General features: G+C 38.7%; 1 protein-coding gene across 1 annotated transcript; it reads right to left on the bottom strand.

The window, feature by feature from the left end:
- Positions 1-3,950: 3,950 nt before the first annotated feature.
- LOC110709445 (rust resistance kinase Lr10-like) lies at positions 3,951-21,749 on the bottom strand. Its single transcript, XM_021887662.1, has 3 exons — positions 20,756-21,749; positions 5,817-6,091; positions 3,951-5,022 (listed from the first exon to the last, which is right to left on the bottom strand). The coding sequence occupies exons 1-3, from the start codon at positions 20,811-20,813 to the stop codon at positions 4,042-4,044; spliced, it is 1,314 nt and encodes a 437-aa protein (XP_021743354.1). The 5' UTR covers positions 20,814-21,749; the 3' UTR covers positions 3,951-4,041.
- Positions 21,750-24,046: the final 2,297 nt, after the last annotated feature.

Here is a 24,046-nt window from a genome sequence, read left to right as displayed (position 1 = left end):
ATCACTAATATATGAAGCCATCCTCGCAGTCAGGCCACGAAACAGCGACACTTGACATTGCAGTTTTTCGCCAAGTGTCACACCACGTAGGCTATAAATAGATATTTAATGACACGTAAGCGAATTTTAGATAATTTTTTTTAGATAAGATTAAAAAGTTATTATATAAAAAGAAATATATATCCTCCTAAATCACATCATAATAATATCAAAGATATTTTCCCCTATAACAACTCCCATGTAACGTGTGATTAATTTTTCATTGTGGATGATGATTGTATTTGCTTTGAATTTTTTTTTTAAAATTTATTTTAATAAGGGCAGAGCTTATCTTATTTACTTTGTTACTTTGAATTATTGCCATATATACAACTATATGCACATAAAGAATAGGAAAAAACTAGGTTACAACATGCAAGTTTATTTTTATAATTTGTACATTTAAAAAAAAATAGATAAATATGAATATGAATAAGAATTATGAATTTTGTACAAAAATATTTGTAATTTTATAGTTTTAGATTTTCATCAATATTATGATATAATACCTATTCAACGTCGTCTAATACACATTTCAATGTAGGAGTCCTTTTATTAGTGTGCTATTTACAATTGTTTCATTTTTTAAAGTTAAATTGATAGGTTGTAGTTGTAATGTAAAAGCTAATAATATTCAAATTTCAAAATTGTTAAATATGGTAGCTCCAAAAAAAAAAAAAATTAAAAGATGACATCATCCTTGCATTTAGGCGGGAAAAAATTTATTATGTGAGCGACATGTGGGACGATGATGATGTCAGCAACGTTTTATTTTAGTAATAGTTAATAGATTATCTTTATTAATGATAGAAAATTTTAATTATACTTATCATAAGTTGACATCATATCCAACTGATAATAGAATTTTACTTGGTGCAACACACCATATATCATATTTAATATGAATATCCAATTAACAATAGAATTTTACTCTTATACGAATAACACATATTCATAATTATAAATATGGTCATGTGTCATTAATTTTTATTTGTCTAAATTGAATTATCATCATAGCTTTTCAATCAGGTATTCTTCATATATTAATTTTGTTTATGTTTGTGATTTCTAATCTCGGTTTCAATATATTTTTTTATGCTAATCATATTATTATTTTATTCAGTTTATTTTAAGATGAATGGAAGCAACAAACGATAAAAAGTACTACTAAATTTAATACTACAATTAGTTTTCAGTATATTATAATTTGATCAAGGATCTAGAAATCAATAACGACAAACAAGATTGGACTTTAAAAGTAAGGATCACTAGATTGTGGGAAGTATTAAACCCAAGGAGGAACAATTCGTTTATGAGAATTGACATGATCCTAGCTGATGAAGAAGTAAGTCTCTACGATACTATTAGTTTGCTATATTTCCAAGTTTAATGTTGATCTTATCTTTTTTTAATGTTAGTTTAAATTGTTGGCATATTTAATACAACTTTGCCGTAGTGGGCAAGTCTCCACAAACTACAATACTATTAGTTTGCTAAATTTCCAAGTTTAATGTTGACATTATCTTTATTTTAATGTTAGTTTAAACCATTAACACTAATAAATAAAGTCGGTCTCGCAGCCAGGCCACGAGACAGCGACACTTGGCATTTTAGTTTTTCGCCAAGTGTCGAGCCACGTAAGCGACAAATAGATATTATTGTGATTAGATTAGATGCCACGTTAGATTAGCTAGATTGAATAGATTTGTTTAGGATAAAAAAGTATAATAAAATAATTTATAATTCTTTTGAAAAAAACAATCTTTTTATTGACAAAGCCGGTCTCGCAGTCAGGCCACGAGACAACGACACTTGGCATTTCAGTTTTTCGCCAAGTGTCGAGCCACGTAGGCGACAAATATATATTATTGTGATTAGATTAGATGCCACGTTAGATTAGCTAGATTGAATAGATTTGTTTAGGATAAAAAAAAGTATAATAAAATAATTTATAATTCTTTTGAAAATAAAAATCTTTTTATTGACAAAAGAATTTTACATATAACAAAACACCACATATTACAATTAATATGAATATCCAACTAACAATAAAATTTTACTCCTATACGAATAACCACGTAATTATAATTATAAATATAAATATGACCATATATCATTAATTTTTTTAGTCTACCATTGATTTACCATCAAACCTTTTGAAACATGTATTCTTCATATTCGGTTTTAATATTTTTTTTTTTCACTTAAAAAGCGTCTCAATAATTTTTTTTTCTGTAAAAGGTACTACTAAATTTAATGCTACAATTATTATAATTATTAAACATGCCACAAATAAGTACACTCTCTAAAATAAGTATTCGGGACAACGGCCAGGGCCACATACTAAAAGTGATCAAGCTAAGTAGTTAATATAGCTTAATGGCAGTCTTTTTCTGTATAACAGTAATTTTCAATCTCTAAGTACCATTTTTCCTTGATAATATAATTATTTAACAAAGTATTTGTCTTTAGAATCATGTAAAGGTTATCTAGGCTTGAAAAGCTACCTTGCTAGCTACAAAGTGTATCATATCCCATAAAGCTCATAATGGTGAGATTTGATATATCTTTTTGGTAATATATCTATGTATGATACAATTATACAAACTTACGATAACTTATTGTATAACAGTAGTGCTTACTTATTTCAGGTGTAATAATACCACATATATAAACTATACACCGATTTCACTAGTTATTATTTTGTATTTAGTATTGCCTAAATTTAGCGCACATACCAGACACTGCCATTTTGCTAATAACCAGACTTCCAGTAAAACAAACTATACTTTTTATATTAAAAACATTTATGTGCCACATCATCACTTAACAACATGTCATCAGCATTTTACAAAGGGTATGTCATGGGTTTCGAACACTAAACCTTAGGGGAACAAGATCAAACTCATTACCATCTTAGCCAATAATAAATCATGTTGTTTATATAAATACAACTATAAATGACACGCACAAAATAAAAGGGAAAAAATGAACATGAAAAAAAAATTTAAGAGGAATAGAATGAACATTTCCCAAACAATGGAGAGTTAATAAAAAAAAATAATAAAAAAAATTAGTAACATTATGTTCAACATACTCAAGCAACATATGCTTTATTAATTCATAATACCACAATTATATTATATAGTTGACACGCACAAAAACCATAAAAAAAAAATGATAAAGAATTTTTTTAATCAAATCGGTAATTCAATGCAACTTCCGTGCCTCACACTAGTTTTATATTATTAGAAGGTGATCGATTCTAGAATAGTAATACCATTATTACTCCTACAAGTGAAAAGCTTCGAGATCCAATTAGGCAATTAGCTACTCAAAATTTTGATATGCTAGTTGTACCTCCAATATACCTTTATTAATCGGGACATACAAAATGGAATAACGCTAACACTTCACCATTTTTTATTTCATATAAAAGTTGAGCACTACTTAGCAATTTTGCATCTTTATTTAAAGAAAGTTGTAAATAGAAGTAAGAATGATCACTTCCTGTTCGGCCATTCTCAATCGGATTATTAGTTGAAAGTGAGTGATAGATACGATAGATACATTGTACACATGTTTAAATCCTAAAATAATTTTCCTTATCCTTTATTTGGTATACTTCCTTTCTTTGTTCTTTTTTACTTGACTTATTTATTTCATCACGTTTGTCAATGCAAAATTAGAAGATCAACACTTTAATTCTCCATAAGTAAAAATTATAAAATTTATATATTATGATAATAATTATTGAGATTAATTCAAAAAGATCCCACATGAATACGTTTTTCCTTACATATTCACAAAAGATGCTCAAAGGAGAGGTATTCACAAAAGACGGTCAAAGGAGAGGTGGTGAATATTGTAAACATCAAAACGGGTAAACTAAAAAAGAACAGAGGAAGATATGATAGGGTTACCAAGGTATTTTTAAGTGTGCATATGTTCTCAATCATACTTACATAAAATTAGACATGCTTAAATAATATATAATAACAATCAGTAAGTATTGGCTATTTGAATCTCCAATTTGCTGCTCTCAGATTTGAGTAATGGAGAAGTGCTTTTAGTTGATGATGAATTACTATCACCTTCACTAATTAACCCGATATTATCTTGCAAATGAGCAAATGGATTTGGTGGTGAATCAATCGGAATCCCTCCTTCCAACATCTTTACAACAGAACTCATCATAGGTCTTGCATTTGGCAAGTATTGTACACACCAAAGAGCAACCTTCACCATTCTTTCTGCCTTCTCCTTATCGTCCTCTTCGATGCCTACAAGCGACAACATCTCCGCTAACTCTCCCTTGTCGAACCTCTCATACGCCCACCTCGGTAGCCACTCTTGGCTAGTCCCACTAAGATTAGTGTCATGGTTTCTTCTTCTCCCTACAATCTCAAATAAAAGCATTCCAAAGCTGTAAACATCGCATTTGTGAGTGACCGGGTAGGGAGTCCATAACTCTGGAGCAGCGTACCCTGGAGTTCCTCGACAACCTGACATAACAACGTGTGTGTTGTCTCGATTGCATAACATTGCTAGGCCAAAATCCGCCACCTTCGGATTTAACCTTGCATCTAATAGTACATTCCCGGGCTTAATGTCATAGTGAATGATTCTCTTTTGGCATTCTTCATGTAAATATGCCATACCTCTAGCCGTACCAATTGCAATGTCTTGTAACTTGTCCAATGCTACATACATAATGTTATTACTTTTTTGACGAAATAATAGATTATCAAGAGATCCTTGTTCCATATACTCGTAAACTAAGGCTTTCATTGTTGGATCAAAACAAAAACCATAAAGCCTTACGAGATTAATATGATATGTTCTACACATAGTGCTTACTTCTGCCATGAATTGTTCTTCAACCTTCTTACTTACATTCTCTTTCAATACTTTTACCGCGACATGAATACCATTCGGAAACTTTCCTTTGTACACCACTCCAAATCCACCAGATCCTAATACCTGCTCAAAATATCAATCGAATTGCATAATTAATTTTTTTTTTTTTTTGTATGTTTCGAGTCAAACGGGTTGTGCAATGGTTGATTAATCGAAATTTGTAGGTTTGTCGAAGTTCATTAGCTAGGTGCTGCAATTTTAAGCAAATTTTAGTCAGGTTGAGTTGGTCATGCTCAACTTTAAGGTTTGTTTTATTTTGATAGAAAAATATTTTCTTATAGTCAAACATATTTTCTTATAGTCAAACAAACAAAGGAAACCCTTTTTACAATTCTATTTTCCATTGAAAAATTATTTTCTTTAAAAATGAATTTCCGGAAATATACGAATTGAAGTAATCCATTTGCAACCCACCTTCTTAGCACGCACTTTTACATGCAACCCATCTTCAAATTATCAAATACTTCTGTCGCTTTCTTTTAAATGAAACCCACCTTTTTAGCATACATGCACGTTGAGAAAGAGATTAATCCATTTAAGTGGATAAAATAATAAAAAATAATTAATACAAATATTTTCTAGCCCTACCTTCTTCAATTTTAGTGCTCAAATTAAATATTTTGATAAAGTGGCTCGTTTATCAATGTATTTTAATCAATTTCTAAGAAAATGTGTCAAGAAAGTACTTTGCATTTAAAGGAAATAAAGGAAGTACATCATTTTCTTTGTTACTTGCATACAAGCCAAGTCGATTTTTAATCACTTTTTAATAATTGTACACAATTATAAGCCCAAATAAAACTATATATTAAGCACACACAAGGTCAGGTTGCCTAAGAGCTATAGTGAGTACGTACCTTAGTAAAGTTTCGGGTGCACTGAGTAAGCTCGGTCGCTGAGAATCGAGTAGGCTGCTCTCGTGCTATGTCACCAAGGAATCGCTCCATGGTTGCGTAAGTAATGTTTGCTTCATGATTAAAATTGTAATTCTGTTGTTGTTTGCTAGAGTTATTACGTCCAACGGTCAATTGAGCTTGTGCATATTTTGGGAGTGCATCCCCTGTCCTCTTTAAGCAGTAGATTATTGCCATCACTATTGCTATAGTAGCAATCGCACTCACAACGACCGAAGCTGCGATAATTTATGCAATGGACCATCTTAGTTAACAAAATACTTTGTATGTAGCACTCTGTAAGTCACGTAATATATTGCCTAAATATTTCTATTTCTAGGTCAAACTTAAAAAAGTTTAACCAAAAATTCTCTTTGACATTTATATGTTTATTTAAGAATTAAGAAATGTTTAATTTAGGGCTTGATTGGCATCGTTAACAGGAAATAAGAAACAAGAAAAATGTGTTTTCACTATTCTGTTGTCAGTTTTCAAAATTATCATGATTTTAATAAGTTTGACTAACTTTTTATTCATTATTGGACATATATTATATGATTTTAAAAACAAAAAACCAAAAAATCAGAAAATCACAGTAATTTCAAACGTACCCTTAGTTTTATATAATATCAACTTTTATAATTCGTTAATGCATGAATAAGGTATTGATGGTAAAAGACATAGCTTGGAAACCAAGAAAAGTGAAATGGACACTATTATATTATGGGACAAAACGAGCATAATACCATCCTACATACCTTTTTTTTTCATTTTATGTTCCTCAATAAATCAATCAATCAAAGCCTTAATCTATCCCATAAGTAAGGTCGGCTATATGAACCAAATTTGATTATTTTGTGTTGTCATCGACAAAAATCTTCCTCCTCCATCCAATGCCTCATCCATCCTTATGCAAATCCATGTAGTTCATATCCTTCCTAACTTCTTCTAACCAATTCATTTTTTTTATATCTCCCTCTCCCTCGTTTAATCCCTCCATGGTCCCACTCTTCCACTTTTCGTACCGGTGCACCCCTAGGTCTCCATCTTACATGCCTAAACCAACACATTCGATTTTCCCTTAGTTTGTTTGCAATGCCTGCTACACTTACTTTCTTGCGAATAACCTTATTATTTTTTATTATATCTCTTAGAGTGTTCCCGCACATCCACCTTACACATGCACATTTCCGTAACCTCTATATTTTTAATATGCTCCTTCTTATTAGAAGCCCAACATTCTGTACCATACAACAACACTAGTCTTATGGCAGTCCTGTAGAATTTTCCCTTCAACTATAAGGGAATGTTTCGGTCACATAACACTCTCATGGCAGCTCTCCACTTAAGCCACCCCGACTTAATCTTGTGGGCCACGTCTTGATTAATGTCACCATTTTTTAGGATGATCGACCTAAGATATTTAAACAATCACTCATGGTACGGTCAAGGCCTTTCCATCCAAACTCACAACATCATTGCTTGTCCTCCTCTAAGTACCAAAGCGGCATACCAAAAATTCAGTCTTACTGCGACTTAGCTTCAATCCTCAAGATTCCAACCTTTTCCTCCATTGCTCTAACTTGGCATTAACCCCATCTTTAGTTTCATCCACAAAAACGATATCATCCGCAAACAGCATACACCATGGAACTTCATCTTGATTTGGTCTAGTTACTTCATCTGGAACCATTACAAGAAAAAAAGGGCTTAATGTAGTCCCTTGATGCAATACAATTGTAATAAGAAATTCTTTTGTCAACCCATATGCCTTCTCTAAATCAATAAAGACCATATGAAGATCCTTCTTCTTTACCCTATAAAACTCCATTATTTGTCTTATCAAATGGATTGCTACAAAAGTAGATCTCTCAGGCACATAATTAAATTGGGTATCCGAAATACTTGTGCATGCCCTCAACCTATGTTCAATCACTCTTTCCCACAACTTCATAGTGTGACTCATAAGCTTGATCCTTCGATAGTTAATTAGAATAATCTTAAGCGTCTATTTTGTTTTTATAGACCGGGACCAAGGTGCTCTTCCTCCAATCTTGCGGAATCCTTGTAGCCCTCCATATCTTGTTAAAGAGGTCTTTGACCCAATCAATACCAATCTTACCCATTTTACCCAAACATCTCAACACCTCTATCGGTTTACCATCAGGGCCAACCACCTTCTTAGGCTTCTTCATCTTCTTCAGTGAAATCTCCACCTTTAATCTCCTAATCCTCCGCATATAGTCCATGTCGATTTCTTCATCACTCACTGAGGTATCTCCTGTCACAACTCCATTACTTCCATTATATTAAACAATTCTTTGAAGTACCCCTCTTCACCTATCCTTGATGTCCTCATTGGTTCATATCTTTAACATACTTTACCATTCTAATATCCTTCCTTGCATCTTGTCTTTTCTTCGCCATTTTATAAATGATCTTTTCTCTCTTCTTAGCCGGAGTCAATATTTTTATAAACCTCATGATAAGCCTTTTTTTTTTCACATGGCGAAAAGCTTCCTTTTCCTTACTCTTAGCCTCCTTATACGCTGCAAAGGTTTCGTCGCTCCATACCCTTTTTTGCTTAATTAATACTTTCATATCATTATTCCACCACGGAGTATCTCTCTGCATCAAATTTCTCCCCCTTAATTCCCCTATGATCAGTTTGACCACTCTCGAGAAACAGTTCTTCATTTGTAATTAAGTCTTGTCTGGATCTACCTCTCTATCTCAATCCGCTTCCTTGGTTACCTTTTTTGTAAAAACCTTAGCGTTTGCATCCCTTAGTGTTTCGGGGTTTTTGGAGTCCCTCGGGAGAGTTACAACAGCGAGAATGCATGTCGATCGTCTGTACCTGCAAAACCACGAAACTCCGGTTGGGTGGAGTTCCGCCTCCGATGATCAAGTTAGAACGTTTCCGGATATAATAAAATGCAAGATGTAAAGGGTTTTCTCTCTAATTCAAAGAGAATTCTGCAATTAATATTGCTCGGTTTTTGTGTTTTTATTTATGAATGTGTAATAAATGAGGATTTTTTCTCTATTTATTGTGGAAGGGGATCAGTTCCCCTTTTAGGGTTAAGGTGCCACGTGTCAGAAGAGGATTGGATCCCGTTGGACCTCTCTAAGACTGACACGTGTCAGCATGTCATTGGGACACGTGGCATCGGGTAATTTTACCCTAAACATTTTCCCCTCACAGGTGTGACGTGGCTTGCCACGTGGCACCTGTAACATGTGTCACATTCTGGGAAGGTGACAGTTTGTCTCATTTCCTCCATTTTTTTTGAATTCGAATTTCGAATTTGAATTTGAAGGGGAAGCGACGGTTCGCCTTTTGGTTCCTTCTATAAATAGAAACCTTTCACCCTCATTTGCAACACTTTGCAAATTTTCACAAAATCTTCATGAGAGAAAAGCTCTGATACCGGCTGCTTTTGCACTCAACCACTTCCTCTTTCTATACTCATCCGGACACCGTCTGAGTGTTCTTTCCTCAATACTCTCAAATACCACCTGACTTTAGTAAATTTTCTTCACTTGCTTTCAATATACCCACAGCCGGTCTTTATTGTCTGGGGCATCTTCAAGCCATTTTCTTCAAAACCGCTTGACCACCTGTTTATTTTCCCTAGCTCTCAATACACCCACAGCCGGTCACTACCGTCTGGGGTATCTTCAAGCCGCATTTCAGAGAAACGGTTGGGTCTTTTGCAAATTTTAGTTGCTATTCAAAGGGGTATGTCCGGGACACCGTCTGGGGCATCTCCAAGCAACAAAGAATATTACCGGCTGCTGACTTCGAGGAGTTAACTTTCTTCAGATTTCTTACAGCTTCAAAGGTACCGTCTCTGCCCCTGCAACTTTTTTGCGCTTTTTCCGGTTGTATAGGTTGTTAGAGATAATGAACTCGCCCAACACATACACATCACGACCTAGGACATTTGTCAACCGGTCACCGGACACGGCTGAGTCTAAGACTGGGGATGCCGTCTGGGGGTGTTTGGACCACCCTTACTCTTCTGCGAATCCGACCGTCTCTGTTCATGTGCAGGACAGAATGACTCAGACTAAATTGATGGCTGTAGACCCCGAATATCAGTCAGACAGCTTAGCCGAAGCTCCGGCTGATGATGTACCTTATGACAAGCCAGGTGTACCTAGCACGCCCGGAGATGAGATCTGGAGGAATCTGAGAGTTTAGACAGCGAAGAGACCGTCCAACAATCTGAATCTACGAAGACAACCATGGAGCCGGATGCCCCTCAATAGGATGATGAGGTATATAAGTGGCCCTCTATAAACAATCCAACAAAGGCGTATATGAGCGCCCGGGACGTGGTTACTTTAACACCACCCTTCCGGCCTTTTTGGAAAAGCACCCAGTTGGGGAAGGATAGGAGGTTGTCGTGCCGCCTATAAAGGCAACTGTCGTCTGGGATGACGACTTAGATCATGTCGATGATTACTTCGGCTGTTATGAGGCGGCATTCAAAGAAGGCCTCCGGTTCCCCCTCCATAACACAATAAAGTCCATTCTAAGGAGTTACGACCTTGGCGTCTGGCAGCTAACACCCAACTCATGGGTGAACATACTTGGATACATCGCCGCCTACGAGATGCAAGACATAACCCCTAGCTGGGAGGCGTTTGCACATATGCACTGCCTCAGCCATGCCCCAGGCGACTGGAATGCGTGGTATACATTGACCACGCATCCGGAGTATATGATGATGTTGGATAAGCCGTCTAAGTGGAGCAGCTGGAAAAGCAAATTTTACAGGGTCTCTTCCCCTTCCCTTGGAAGAGCAGCTGGAATGCGGTATGCTGGATGCATTGGCTCCACCTGCCCCTGGACGGTTGTTTGCTTATAGTTAATCCAACTCTAAGCAGGTAGCCGTCCATACAAGCATCCGGTCGAATAGATAGGCGGTCCTTGACCGGTTGTTTTTTTTTTTTTAAAAATAAAAATAAAATTACTCTAAGTTGGATTAGCTGGCGGTGCTAGCTAAGGCCAACCTAGATTATTCTTTTAAACGGCTGCGTATTACCCTTTAGGTATACAACAGTGCCGTTTGTTGGTATGCAGGCGGCCCTTGGCCGGACGTATGCATCATAACCAAGTAGTGGGTTAATTGCTAAGGTTTTGACCTTGCTTATTTTGAGTTTGTATCCAATTGTAGTGTTTTTTGGTAAAAGCCGGCTACATTTGACCAAGATGTAAATTACCGTCTGTGTTGCCTTGTAGCAACGGCCGGTTGTATCTTGATTTCGACTGATCATTCGAACGACCAATAGTTATCTTTAACCTAGACTGTCAGTTAAAGCCGTTTGAGGTATGATCTGTAGAACAATGTACCACCCGAATGGGAGATGTTCTCTTCGATGAATTCACCCAAATGGGCGTCGCCGGATGCCTGCTCATTTTGGAGCAGGCGGTTTAAAATACGTTTGGCCATTGGCCTTATGAATAGCTAAGTTCGATACTTAGCTTACTACTCAGTTTAGAGCAGACAGTGTCCCGGTTGTGCATTGCATAGATGGGACTCTTACAAAATAAATTGGAAATAAAGCATTCTTTCATTAATATACTCTATTTACAAAAAATTTACAAGTCCTTAGAAGTAATACTTTTTCAAGTTATCTACATTCCAGATTCTGACTAGCTGCCTGCCGTCTAGAGTTTCCAGGCGGTAGGTGCCACCTTTAACTTCTTCAAAAATTCGGTAGGGGCCCTCCCAATTAGGGATTAAATTTCCTTGCTCATTTTCCATACCACTTGCCTCCATTTTTTGTAACACAAAGTCCCCCACCTTGAGGGGGCGTTTGTGTACTCTTCTGTTGTAGGCCCTTGTCAGTCTCAAACGGTATATCTCATGACACAAGGCGACATTGCCCCTGCGCTCCGGAAGTGAATCCAATGCTAGACGCATGGCTTCCCAATTTGTCTCTTCATGATAGAGCATGATTCGGAGTGTTGGCTCATAAAGTTCAATTGGCAGGACAGCTTTAGCGTCGTATGCCATGAGGAACGGGGTTTCACCGGTTGCCCCTTTTTTAGTTGTTCTGATGGCCCATAGGAAATGAGGCAACTCATCTTCCCATAGACCGCCAACCCTTTCAATCTTTTTCTTAATGTCGTTTGAGAAGAGCTTGTTGAAGGCTTCAACTTAGCCGTTTGCTTGGGGACGAGCGACTGATGCAAAACATTGTGAGATCCCTTGATCTCCCAAACAGCTCTTGAGGGTAGGCGTTTCAAATTGAGGGCCATCATCAAAGACCATAGACATAGGTACCCCAAACCAAGTGATGGTGTTTCTCCAGATGAAAGAGATGACATCCTTTGTCTTAATGCCCCTGACCGCCTCTGCCTCAACCCATTTGGTAAAGTAATCTACAGCCACCAAGATGTACCTCCGCCCGCCTGTGGCAGGCGTATATGGACCTAGGATGTCCATGCCCCATTTTGCAAATGGAACTGGGCTCTAGATAGCCATTAAGTCAGTGGCTGGACGATGTATGAGCCGACCAAATTTTTGATAATTGTCACACTTTTTCACCATTTCCATGGCATTTGCCTCAAGAGTGGGCCAAAAGTAGCCTTGCCGCCTGACCCTTTTAGCTAGAGTCCTGCTGCCTATATGTGATGCACAAAAGCCTGAGTACAGATCCTCTAGAACCTCTTTCCCCCTTTCATGGGTAACACATTTCAGCAACGGCCGGAGGTAACCCAACCTGAATAGTTCCCCCTTGTAAATCTTAAAACTTATGGCTCGCTTTTTTAACGTAGCCGCTTCTGAAGGGGCATCCAACAAATTGCCGTCTGCCACGTAAGCCCGGATGGCATCCATCCAGGTAGAGCTTTTGTCAAGAACTCCAATGGGATCATGTTCAATGCTTCTTTTTTCCATGACTTCCCAAAAGACTGACCTAGGCGCATCACAAGTGGTGGATGATGCCAACTTAGATAATGCATCCGCCTGATTATTTTCCGACCTGGGCACCTGACTTAGATGAAATTCATCAAGTGTCCCGGCCTCGTCTTTGACCGCCTTTAGATACTTGATCATAGTCGGATGGGTGGCCTCGTAGTCACTATGGTATTGACTAACGATCAACTAAGAATCTAAGTAGGCGTCGACTTTTCTTGCCCCTACCGCCTTACACATGCGGATACCGGCTAGCAAGGCCTTATACTTCGCCTAATTATTCGAGGCTTGGAACTTGAACCGTAGTGCATATTCATACTAGTCCCCTTCCGGAGACTTGCAAATCACGCCTGCACCACAGCCGTTCATAGTAGAGCTCCCGTCTACATAAACCTTCCAGACCTGATCAACATTGTCCGGCTGAGCCGACCTTGTCATTTCCACAATGAAGTCAGCGAACGCCTGACCCTTCACTGCCTTTCTAGGTTCGAAGGTGATTTCCACACTTTGCACTTCAATAGCCCACTTGAGCATTCTACCGGATGACTCAAAGGTTGTCATTGGCCGCTTGAGGGGTTGATCTGTTTAGACCACCACCGGATGTGCCAAGAAATATGGTTTCAACTTCTTGACTTCCATGAACAAGGCGAGGCTAAAATTTTCAACCAAGGGGTACTGCAGCTCAGCATTTCAAAGAACATGGCTAATGAAATAGACCGGGAGCTGTATGCCTCTCTCTCAGTTAGGAGAACGACACTGAGGGCGTGATCTTAGACGGCCAAATACATATAGAGAACCTTTCCTACTAGAGGGCTGGAAAGCCGTGGCAATGAGTGGAGGTGCTCCTTCAATTTCTGGAATGCCACCTCAGCATTTTTCCCCATTCAAATCTAGTTTTCTTCTTGATTGCCTGGAAGAAGTATTGGCACTTATCACTTGACCGGCTGAGGAATCTCCCCAATGCTACCAGACAACCAATAAGTTTTTAGACTTCCTTGACAGTGCGGGGTGACTTCATGTCAATTACCGTCTGTAACTTCTCCGGATTGGCCTCTATCCCCCTTTGATTAATCAAGAATCCGATATACTTTCGAGACTCAACACCAAAGACACACTTTTTGGGATTAAGCATGACCTTATGCCGCCTGAGGGTAGTGAAGGTTTATCGAAGGTCAGCAAGGTGATCTGTCGGAGCTTAGACTTGACTATCATGTCATCAATGTACGCCTCCACATTCCTCCCAATTTGATTAATGAAGACTGTATCAATCATCCGCTGGAAGGTAGCAGGTGCATTCTTCAGCCCAAACGGCATCACCGTATAACTGAATAACCCTTGAATAGTGACAAATGTCGTCTTCTCTTGGTCTTTTTTCCACAAGGGTATCTGATGGAAGCCTGAATAGACGTCCATGAAGCTCATCAAGGCATGACCAGCTGTAGAATCGACGAGGTTGTCGATCTTTAGAAGGGGATAGCTATCCTTCGGACATGCCTCGTTCAGATCTGTGTAATCAACATACATCCGCCAGGTACCATTCGGCTTTTTCACAAGGACAACATTGGCTACCCAATCCGGGTAGTAGCATTGCCGAATGAGTCCGGCGTCCAGTAGCTTCTTGACCTCGGCAGCTGTCGCCTGAGATCTTTCCTCACCGTGGTTCCTTTTTATTTGCTTAACCGACTTCTTTTTTGGATCCACGACAAGTTTTTGGACAACAAGATCCGGGCTGACGCCTAGCATCTCTTCCACTTCAAAGGCAAAAATGTCTTTGAATTCCTTCAGCAGTTGGTGCAAGTCTGCACCCAACTTCGCAAAAGCAACCGTCCCCACTTTAACGGTTTGTTCCGGACGGCTATCATCTAAGACAATGTCAATATTTTCACCAACCGGCTAAGGACAGAGATCATCTGATCGTTCCCCGATCAGTGATTGCTATTGCTTCTCTTTTTTACGACCACTAGGTGGTCCGCCTTTCTCTTTTAGTCGGCTGCTTTGGGAGAAGGCGCGGCTTCCTTGAAGTCATCTAGGTCGATGGCTCCTCGCCTTGGACGGCTGCGGCCACAGTAGGCTTGACTTGTGAGAGATAACACTCCCTTGCCGTCTTCTGATCCCCATTTAGAGAACCCACCGTTCCATCATCCCTCTCAAATTTGATCAGCATTAGGGATGGGATGATGGCTGCCTTGGACTCGTTGAGGATTGGACGGCCCAAAATCAGATTGTAGACGCTCAATTCCTCGACCACCAAGAACTTGACAACCATGTGCCATCCCTCCCCCTTTTCTCCTAGCCGGATGGGTAGGTCAATTCTCCCCACCGGATGCACTACCCCTCCCCCAAAGCCGACTAAGGGGTGAAAGGCCTTGTGCATGCTGCTAGGCTTGTACTTGAGCTTCGCCAAGCACTGATAGCTTATAAGTTCAGACGAGCTCCCGGTATCAATAAGGATTCGGCCCACTCGTTGGTTGGAAACCTTGCATTCGATTACAATAGGGTCATCATGAGGCCGCCTAATCTTGCGCCGATCCTTCTCGGAGATGAGGACCTCAGGGAAGGTGTCTTTTGACACCTGCCCTCATCCACTGAGTTGACTAGCTTCCGGATGTTATCCTTGTTACCCCGGATGGTAGGACCCCCTCTCGTAAAGCCACCTGCTATGGTAAAGATTTGCTCGTCATCAGTGTCAGAGCTCACAGCCGGCTTCTTGGAAGGTTGTCCATTGTTTGCTTTTTGGTTACCCTTAGACGTCATCAAATAGGACTTCAAAGCCTCCTCATCAGCCAGCCGGTCTAATAGCCTCATGAGGCTATAACAACCATCAGTGTCATGGCCAATATCCTCATGGAATTGATAGTACTTGCTCTTGTCCCGACTTTTGATGGGACTCTTCATTGCTGTCGGTTTTGCAATGGTCAACCGGTCTTTGATCTCCATTAGGATGGAGGAGCAGTCCTTGTTGAACTCGTACTTGGGGACGTACGGGTTCAACTCTCTTTTTTACTTCTGGGAAGGCTGACCAGAAGGTTCCGCCGCCCAGACTTCTTTCCTTTTCTTGGTCTCTTCTTTTTTAGCTGCCTGAGCAGATCGGCTCTCTATCCTGTCGGACCTTTTAGGGTCTGACAAGTGCTTGATGGCGCAGAGTTCCGTCGCCTGTATGTAGGCTTCGGCTTCCATCAACGCCTCTTGGAGAGGTAGCAACCCTTTTTCTAACCAGGCCAAACTTAAAGGTCGACCCGTCCTTCAGACCCTTGAAGAAGTCTGTATAGGCAACTTCGTCAGACAACCCTTGGATCTGAATTCTCATCAAATTGAACCTCTTAACATAGGACCTTAGTTCTTCCTTGTCTCCCTGCTGAATAGCCCCTAAGTTGAGACTTGTATTTTTGGCAAGGATGTTCATGGAGAAGTTGGACGCGAACAGGTATGCTAGCGTCTTGAAGTTGTTGATGCATTCGGCTGGTAGATTGCCAAACCATCGTTGGGCTATGCCCTTCAATGTTGCCGGGAAGCATCGGCACCAGGCGATGTCATCTAACCCCTGTAAGTACATGAGGTTGGTGTAAGCCATTAGGTGGTCTTCCGGGTTGGTGGTACCGTCATAGGTACCAATCAACACATTCTTAGCCTTGGCCGGCTGAGCCGCCTCGGTTATCTCCTTGGAGAACGCCGACGGCTGTTCCCCAAGGTTTAGCAGCCGGAGCTGCTAGCCCATGGCTGGACCTGCTGTGCCGCCTGACCCCCAAAGAGGGCCGGTTGCATGTATGGTGATCCATACGACATGTTTGGCTGTTGGGGCACATACGGAGCCGGCTGGATAATCTGAGGGCCAGTACGTGCGGACATGCCGCGTGACTGACTCTCTCGGTTTGTCTCCGAATACTTCATTGAAGTATTACGGAAAATGTCTGGGTAAGTCGACGTTAAGGCCGACTCAGACATTTGTTGACTTCTCTTCTCCTAGATGAACATACGGGCGCCCGAGTAAGTCTTTTTTGACCCATCCGGTTGAACTTGCCGGATGGCCTTCCTTTGCCCTAATTCAGGGAAACGAAGTCTGGATAGGTCGATCAGGGGCCTATCTGCCCCCTTTGGTTTAGGGTGAGGGGTTGGCACCCGATCTTTGATATGATTCTTCCCGGAGGGAGAAGGCTTCTTAGCCGACTAATCCTTACTGGAGCCAGTTGACTTCTTTATTATGTCCTTGATCTCCCCTTTGAAACTTGTCATGAATTTCCTGAGTTCGTCTTTGGTGACGGGGGCAGTTTCGTCTGCCGCCTGGGGTTGCCCAGCCGGCTTGCCGGTTGGGTTGCTGAGATCAGCTTTGTCTTCGCCCCGTTCCCTTGTTTCCTTGGAACGGGTGCGTCTAGTTTGGAATGACCCGTCTGGGGCCACGTTGGTGCTGATCTCATAGTCGTCACCACTATCTTGGTCCGTGTGGACCTCGGTCTCGGCCATAGGTCGCTTGCCCTCACCAGGCGGTATAGAGTGGGATGCCATCTCGGAAGTACTCTCCCCACATACGGCGCCAAATGTTTTGGGGTTTTCGGAGTCCCTCAGGAGAGTCACAACACCGAGAATGCGCGTCGACCGTCTATACTTGCAAAACCACGGAAACTCCAGTTGGGTGGAGTTCCACCTACGACGATCAAGTTAGAATGTTTCCGGATGTAATATAATGCAGAATGTAAAGGGTTTTCTCTCTAATTCAGAGAGAATTCTGCAATTAATATTGCTCGATTTTTGTGTTTTTATTTATGAATGTGTAATAAATGAGGATTTTTCTCTATTTATAGTGGAAGAGGATCAGTTCCCCTTTTAGGGTTAAGGTGCCACGTGTCAGCAGAGGATTGAATCCCGTTGGGCCTCTCTGAGGCTGACACGTGTCAACATGCCATTGGGCCACGTGGCAACGGGTTATTTTACCCTTAACACTTAGAGTCCACCATCATGTTATCCTTGGCTCCTCTTGTCTTCCTTTTTTCTTTGCCTTCTCTTTCAACGAATAGTTATAACCCAAAACCGGTGTTGGGTGATTACACTCTCTCCTGGGATGATCTTGTAATTTAAGTAACTTTGTCTATTCGTGCTCTTGGTGAGCAAGAAGTTTATTTGTGTTGCATTTTCTCCACTCCGGAAAGTTATCAAGTGTGAATCCCGTTTCTTAAATCAAGTATTAGCCAAAATTAAATCATATGACGAGGTAAAATTCATAATAGCCTCACCACCTGCATCCCTTTGTCCATACCTAAAGCCTCCATGAACACTCTCAAAGCCATCTTGGCTCACCCCAACATGCCCATTGAATATTGTAATTAAATAACACTTTGTACAATCTTTTAGAAAGTTTCGTGTTATTCTTTTTAGACAAATGTAAAGTTAAACAAGCATATATATATTATGGGACAGAAGGAGTATAATTCCATCTACATATTAATTTCTTATTTCACTCTATAAATATTAAAAGATAAGAGACACAAGCACATTGCGTGAGCAATATAAGAAATCTATATGGATCGATTTTTTTTATTTATTATTTTTTTCTGAAATATTATCTACATTATTCTAATAGAAAAAATATTAGTGGGTTTAAAATTGATAGATGAAGTCATGGAGGCTAATAGTAGGATGTGACTTCCCTACAAATAAAAAATTACTCGTAAAAAGGATGGCAGTTTTTTAATTTTTATTTTTTTATTTTAAAGATGGTAGTTATTTTTTTTTTTTTTTTTTTAAATGATAGTTTTTTTTTTCTAAAGAAATTAAAGATTAGGGGTGTTTTGAAAAGGTAAAATTTATCACCCAAAACCCCCTTTCACTCTTTATATTACTATAGATAACTAATACAAGTATAAGTACTTTCTACGGAGTTTCACATTGGAAATATCATAAATATAATTGTGTCACCAATCTCCATCATGTTGTAACATACTCCCACCATTTTTGTAAGTTTACACACCTCTGTTGAACGAATATCAAGAATTGGATCTAAAATTATGAGATATATGAAATTAAAGTATGAAAGTGATACTGTAATTAAAAGGAAAAATACACTTTAATAATCTCATAATTATTGGCGATTTACTTTTAATAATCACAATTAAGATTTATTATCTAATAATCCCAACTATAGGATAAGTTTGCCTCTAGTGATTCCAAACGATCAACACCAATTCAATGACTTGTTATAACAGGTAATCAATCCATGTGTCAGCACGTGATTGGTTTAAAATAAAAGATATATATATATATATATATATATATATATATATATATATATATATATATATATATATATATATATATAAACCAAAAATCATAACAATAACCACCACCACTCCCCCCATCATAAAGACCAGACCCAACGTAGTCCCCAGCCCGCCGACCGTCTCCCCTGACCCTCGAAACGACCAGTGCCCAAACCCCTTTCCCGACCATTCATCCTCTCGCCCTCCATCGTCATTTGACGCGCAGGAAAACCCTCTAATAACCACCCCAAAATCGTAGCCTCGACCCTGAAAAACCCCTACCCATGCCGAAAAACCACCTAACTAGCCAAAAAACCCAACCCCAACCCCAAAAATCCCACCAATAGCCCTAAAAACCCCCCTACCCATGCCAAAAAGTCGAAAATGGGAAAGAAAATTACTAGTTCTTTAATTTAACGCGGTGGAGTTTTGGGGATTGAGAAGGTCAGACGGTGAGTTTCGGGAGTGGGAAGGAATGACCGGCCGTTGTCAGGTGGTTAGGGAGGTGGGAGGTTGTCGACCGACTGATTTTCGATGGGTTGGGCTGGGGTTAGCTTAGGGTTTAACGGTTGGGGAAGTGGAGGGGGTGGCTGACTGGCTGGAAATGGTTTTTGTTTTTTCTCTCTTTCTTTTTTTTTTAATTTTTTTTAATATTACACCTACCACGTGCTAACATGTGACTTTTAAAAAATTAAAAATTAAAATCTACCCTTTCAGTGGGTTACGGGTCATTGAGACCACTTGAGGCAAACTAACCCCATAGTTGTGATTATTAGATAATAAACCTTAATTGCCAATAGTTGGGATTATTAAAGTGTATTTTTCCTAATTAAAAAGGGTAGCGTTAGTTACATGTAACCCTGGAGATACAAATAAGCATTAAATATCTTTTTTTTTATTTGATACTTCATTCAAAAATGCATTACAAAATCACGTGCGAATTAAATTAGTGTTATTGATGAATATATTTATTAATACTTTCTCTACTAGTTTCTTATACATTTAAAAATATTACTCAGTTGTGAGAATAAAATGGGGTCCTATTTCTAAAAATAATACGGAGTACAGAGTACTTATAAGTTGTTAGTGATCAAATTTCTGTAAAAAAAATCCATAAAAGAAACGTGGATAAATTAAAATAGAACAAAGAGAGTATTTAGAACATATGAAGAATAGTACTTCGTAATACTTTCCATACACATTTATAAATAATAATGAGAAAATACAAGTTGATCTCTAAGCACAAATCCTTATATGTGGCTAGTCACATCGTGTGACCAACCATCATGGGGGTTACTTTGTAACTGTTATAGGGGTAACTTGGTTAGTGTTACATGGGTTACTTCGTCAGGGTTAATGGGGTTACTCGGTGAGTATTACAAAAGTTACTCATAGTGTTATAGAGTTATTTTGTTCTTTTACAAGCGGTCATACGGTGTGGCTAGCCGCACATAAGACGTGCTGATCTCTGAGATAGTAAACTATTTTGTTTATAACTGTATATTTTCGTAATAAATTATGAATTTTATTTTTCCTTAAAAAACAGGGTCCGTGGTGATGATGATTGGATAAAGTTGTTTATTTACTTACCATAATGACACGTGATAAACAATAATTGTTTATTACATAGATTAACCTCGACTTCCTCGGATCTATAACAATAATGAAATGTACTTCGAATTAAACAAAATATTGCAAAGTGAAGTTGAAGTTGAAGTTTTACCAATAAGTGCGGAGCTAATGGAACTAGCTGGGTCACTCTCACTCCCATTAGAGCTCATTGCTTCTCCTAGTCTTGTTCTAACTCGGCTTTGCAAGATGATAATACCAAACTTTGTTTTGATAATGGAAGCTCAACAATTTGCAAGATGAGTTGAAAATTGATCGTAATTCAACAATGTAACAGATCAGATCAGTCTTATTTATATACTTAGTTTGAAGTATATAGTATGTTTAAGTCTACGGTTTTGTTAACTTGACAAAACCATTACATATTCTTCACAGTTTGAATGAATCAAACAGCCACATCATACGCGTCTTCTTGATTTTAATTTGACTAGTTGGAGTGAATAGGAAAAGAAGCAGACGTTTTTGACTAGTTTGAGTGAATAGGAAAAGAAGCAGACGTAAGTTCATCTTTCGACGCAAGTTTGAAGGGGGTGTTAGAAAATTATTCTGTAAATATTTTTAGAAGTTAGAATATTTACGGTATCGTATCAATTACTCCTTGATCTCAGGAGCAATTATAGGAAGCAGCTTTAGGCAACTGTTATGTATTTATATACTTGTAATCGGATCTTCAAAGTAATACAACCAGAAATTAAAAACCAATTAAAGACAGTCTTCAATCTTTAGTTGGGGGTACACCGTACACTGCTCAATCCGCTACCACACAAATCAACTCTAGAAAAATGAGATATTTGGCAACCTCTAGCCTGTGAACTTGTGAGTTGCCAAATTCTATTTTGACGCAGGTCGTTTTCAGGCATTTTTTTTCAATGTAATTTTGTCAAGTTGTGGTAGTACAGACTATAGAGTAAAGGTGAGGCCCGTGAGGGTGAGTTTTCAGGGAGTTTGGAGACGAGTGTTCAGCAAAACTCCAGCAATATTGTTTGGAAAGACTACCAGTAGTCTTGATTCTTGAATGGAGTTTTGGATATCAAAACCCACTTGAAGATGACAATACAAAAGTCCAAAATTTATTGCATTTTTTGTTGGCAAAATTGGCCGCAACACCCCAAAATATGGCTTAGTACCCTGAACTATGTGTAGTAGCCAAAACACCACCAACTATGGTGTTAGGTGCGATGCATGCCTTAAATGAAAATTTCCGGCCACCTATTTCATCGGAAGAGGTGAATCCATGTGTGCTAAGTGGATGGAAGACTACATAACTGTTCTAGAGAGTGAAGATTCACCTCCTCCCGATAAAGTAAGTTGCCGAAAATTTTCATTTATGGCATGCATAAGATGCGTTGCACCTAACACCATCGTTGGTGGTGTTTTGGCTACTACGCAAACTTCAGGGTGCTCAGTGCACCTAAGCCATACTTCAGGGTGTTGCGGCAAATTTTGCCTATTAAGAGGTGCCACCTAAGATGGGAAAGTATTAGTCTAAATAGATAAAAAAAAAGATGTATCAGAGTCTAGAGTATAATTTTTTGTTAGGGATAAACTTAGGCCCCATTCACTTCACCTTATTTTTGTTGAACTTAAATTAATTTTACTAAACATAAATTATTTTGGCTGAACTTAAATTATTTTTATTGAACTGAAATTAGTTTTACTGATTCTCTATTATATTTCTTCTTTAGAATTAATGATTTTTGCTGAACTAAAATTATTTTTACTGAACTAAACTTATTTTTGATAAAATGAAATTATTTTTAGTAAACCGAAATTATTTTACTGAATATTTTTTTTAAGGTAAATTGAATAGGGCCTGACTCTATTAGTAGTAATTAAAGGTGCCTTAGAGCCGTTGTCTAGCCTTAGCCAAGCACTAAAGGGTTAAGTTTAAATTTTGAAAAGTAAAACACAAGCACAGTGTAGGCACCTGATTATGTCTCCCCAAAAACCAAACCCAGTGATGAGTACCTTTCACGTCTTTGATTATCGAGTTAGGTGAAGATTTGAAGAGTATCGTGAATTTTCCTAAGTGTTTTCCCATTTCCAACCCTTCTTTAAATGTTTTAATCCAAAACCATTCATTTCATGTCCTTAAAGTCATTTATTTCGTGTTCTTTTTATGAAAATATCCAAACTAATTATTTTGGTCCATAATCCGGGTCCAATAACTGTGTAGATGGATGGAATTTGAAAAGAGCTTTCCAACGATATATTATAAGCCCAAATCCGAGTTATAACGAGGAAGTTATGGCTAAAATACTAAACTGGAACCAAATCGAGCCTTACCTACAGACCCAATGATCATGTGGTGTTAACTTTAATTTCATTCCTAAACCCATTAGGATTTATTACAAGCTTCAAGAATTGTCTAGAAGGTTGTTTTGAGTCCCAAATCCCTTAGGATTTATTATTGGCTTCTAGAATCCTCTAGAAGGTTCTAGTTTATCCTGTTTTTGAAAAGATAATGATCAAGAAATTTATTTTGGATAAAACATGTGTTTTTCAAAGGTTTTAATTCTGATAAAATTAGAATACATACGGAAACGCGGCTAACCCAATTTGTTTGGAAGTCGCAATTGATTTAGAATGAGTGGATGAGACTTGAAACGTTCTAGATAATTCATTGTGCGTAATTTTAATTAGCATTGTGACATAAGCATAAAAAGGTCTGTATTTGGAAAGACCATCCGTAATGCGTAAAAAACATAGTAATTTTACACATAGAAAAATTGGAAAATATCTTTCACAACTAGAATCGAAAAGATACTACGAAAAATCGGAAAATTCTGATAACACCAAAAGTTGCCGCGAAGTGTAGGAACTTCCGCTAGACGACAGTGTCCATCGCCATGCGATGGCTCCATTGCGACGCGATGGGGTCATCGCTGTGCGATGGACCTTGTTTTCTCGCGCCGAGTTCTTCCAACATCGAGCCATAAATCTACCTTCTTGTTTTGACCAATTATAGTACTGTCTCGTCGATTTTACTTCCTGATTGAGTTTTTCCTTCTTTTCTGAAACCCATATGTGTTCTACATATGTCTTTAACCCTTGGGAATTCACGCTCCATCTACCCAATCGAACGCTCCGTGCAACGATAGGTACATCCGAGTTTGTGAATTCACCAAACCATGGAAGCAAGTCTAACTTGCGAGGTCCCATCCATACGTGCCAACCCTTCCAAAGGTAAGGCTTCCGCGCGATGCATCTGGACTCATAACCATGGATCCTCTTTGACTACCATAATCCTTGAACTTTAGAGAACTAGAGCCATGGTTAGATTGCAAACTCATTGCATCATGTTGTGCTTACTTGACTGCTTGTGCATCTCTTAATTGTGCATACCTATTTGTGATTAAACTAACCGTTTGTGTTGACTTATATT

This window comes from Chenopodium quinoa, unplaced genomic scaffold, assembly GCF_001683475.1.
Source record: "Chenopodium quinoa cultivar QQ74 unplaced genomic scaffold, ASM168347v1, whole genome shotgun sequence".
In the NCBI taxonomy this organism is placed as follows: Eukaryota; Viridiplantae; Streptophyta; class Magnoliopsida; order Caryophyllales; family Amaranthaceae; genus Chenopodium; species Chenopodium quinoa.
The sequence above is the reverse complement of the archived record's forward strand: the minus strand, read 5'-3'. Positions and strand labels throughout refer to the sequence as shown.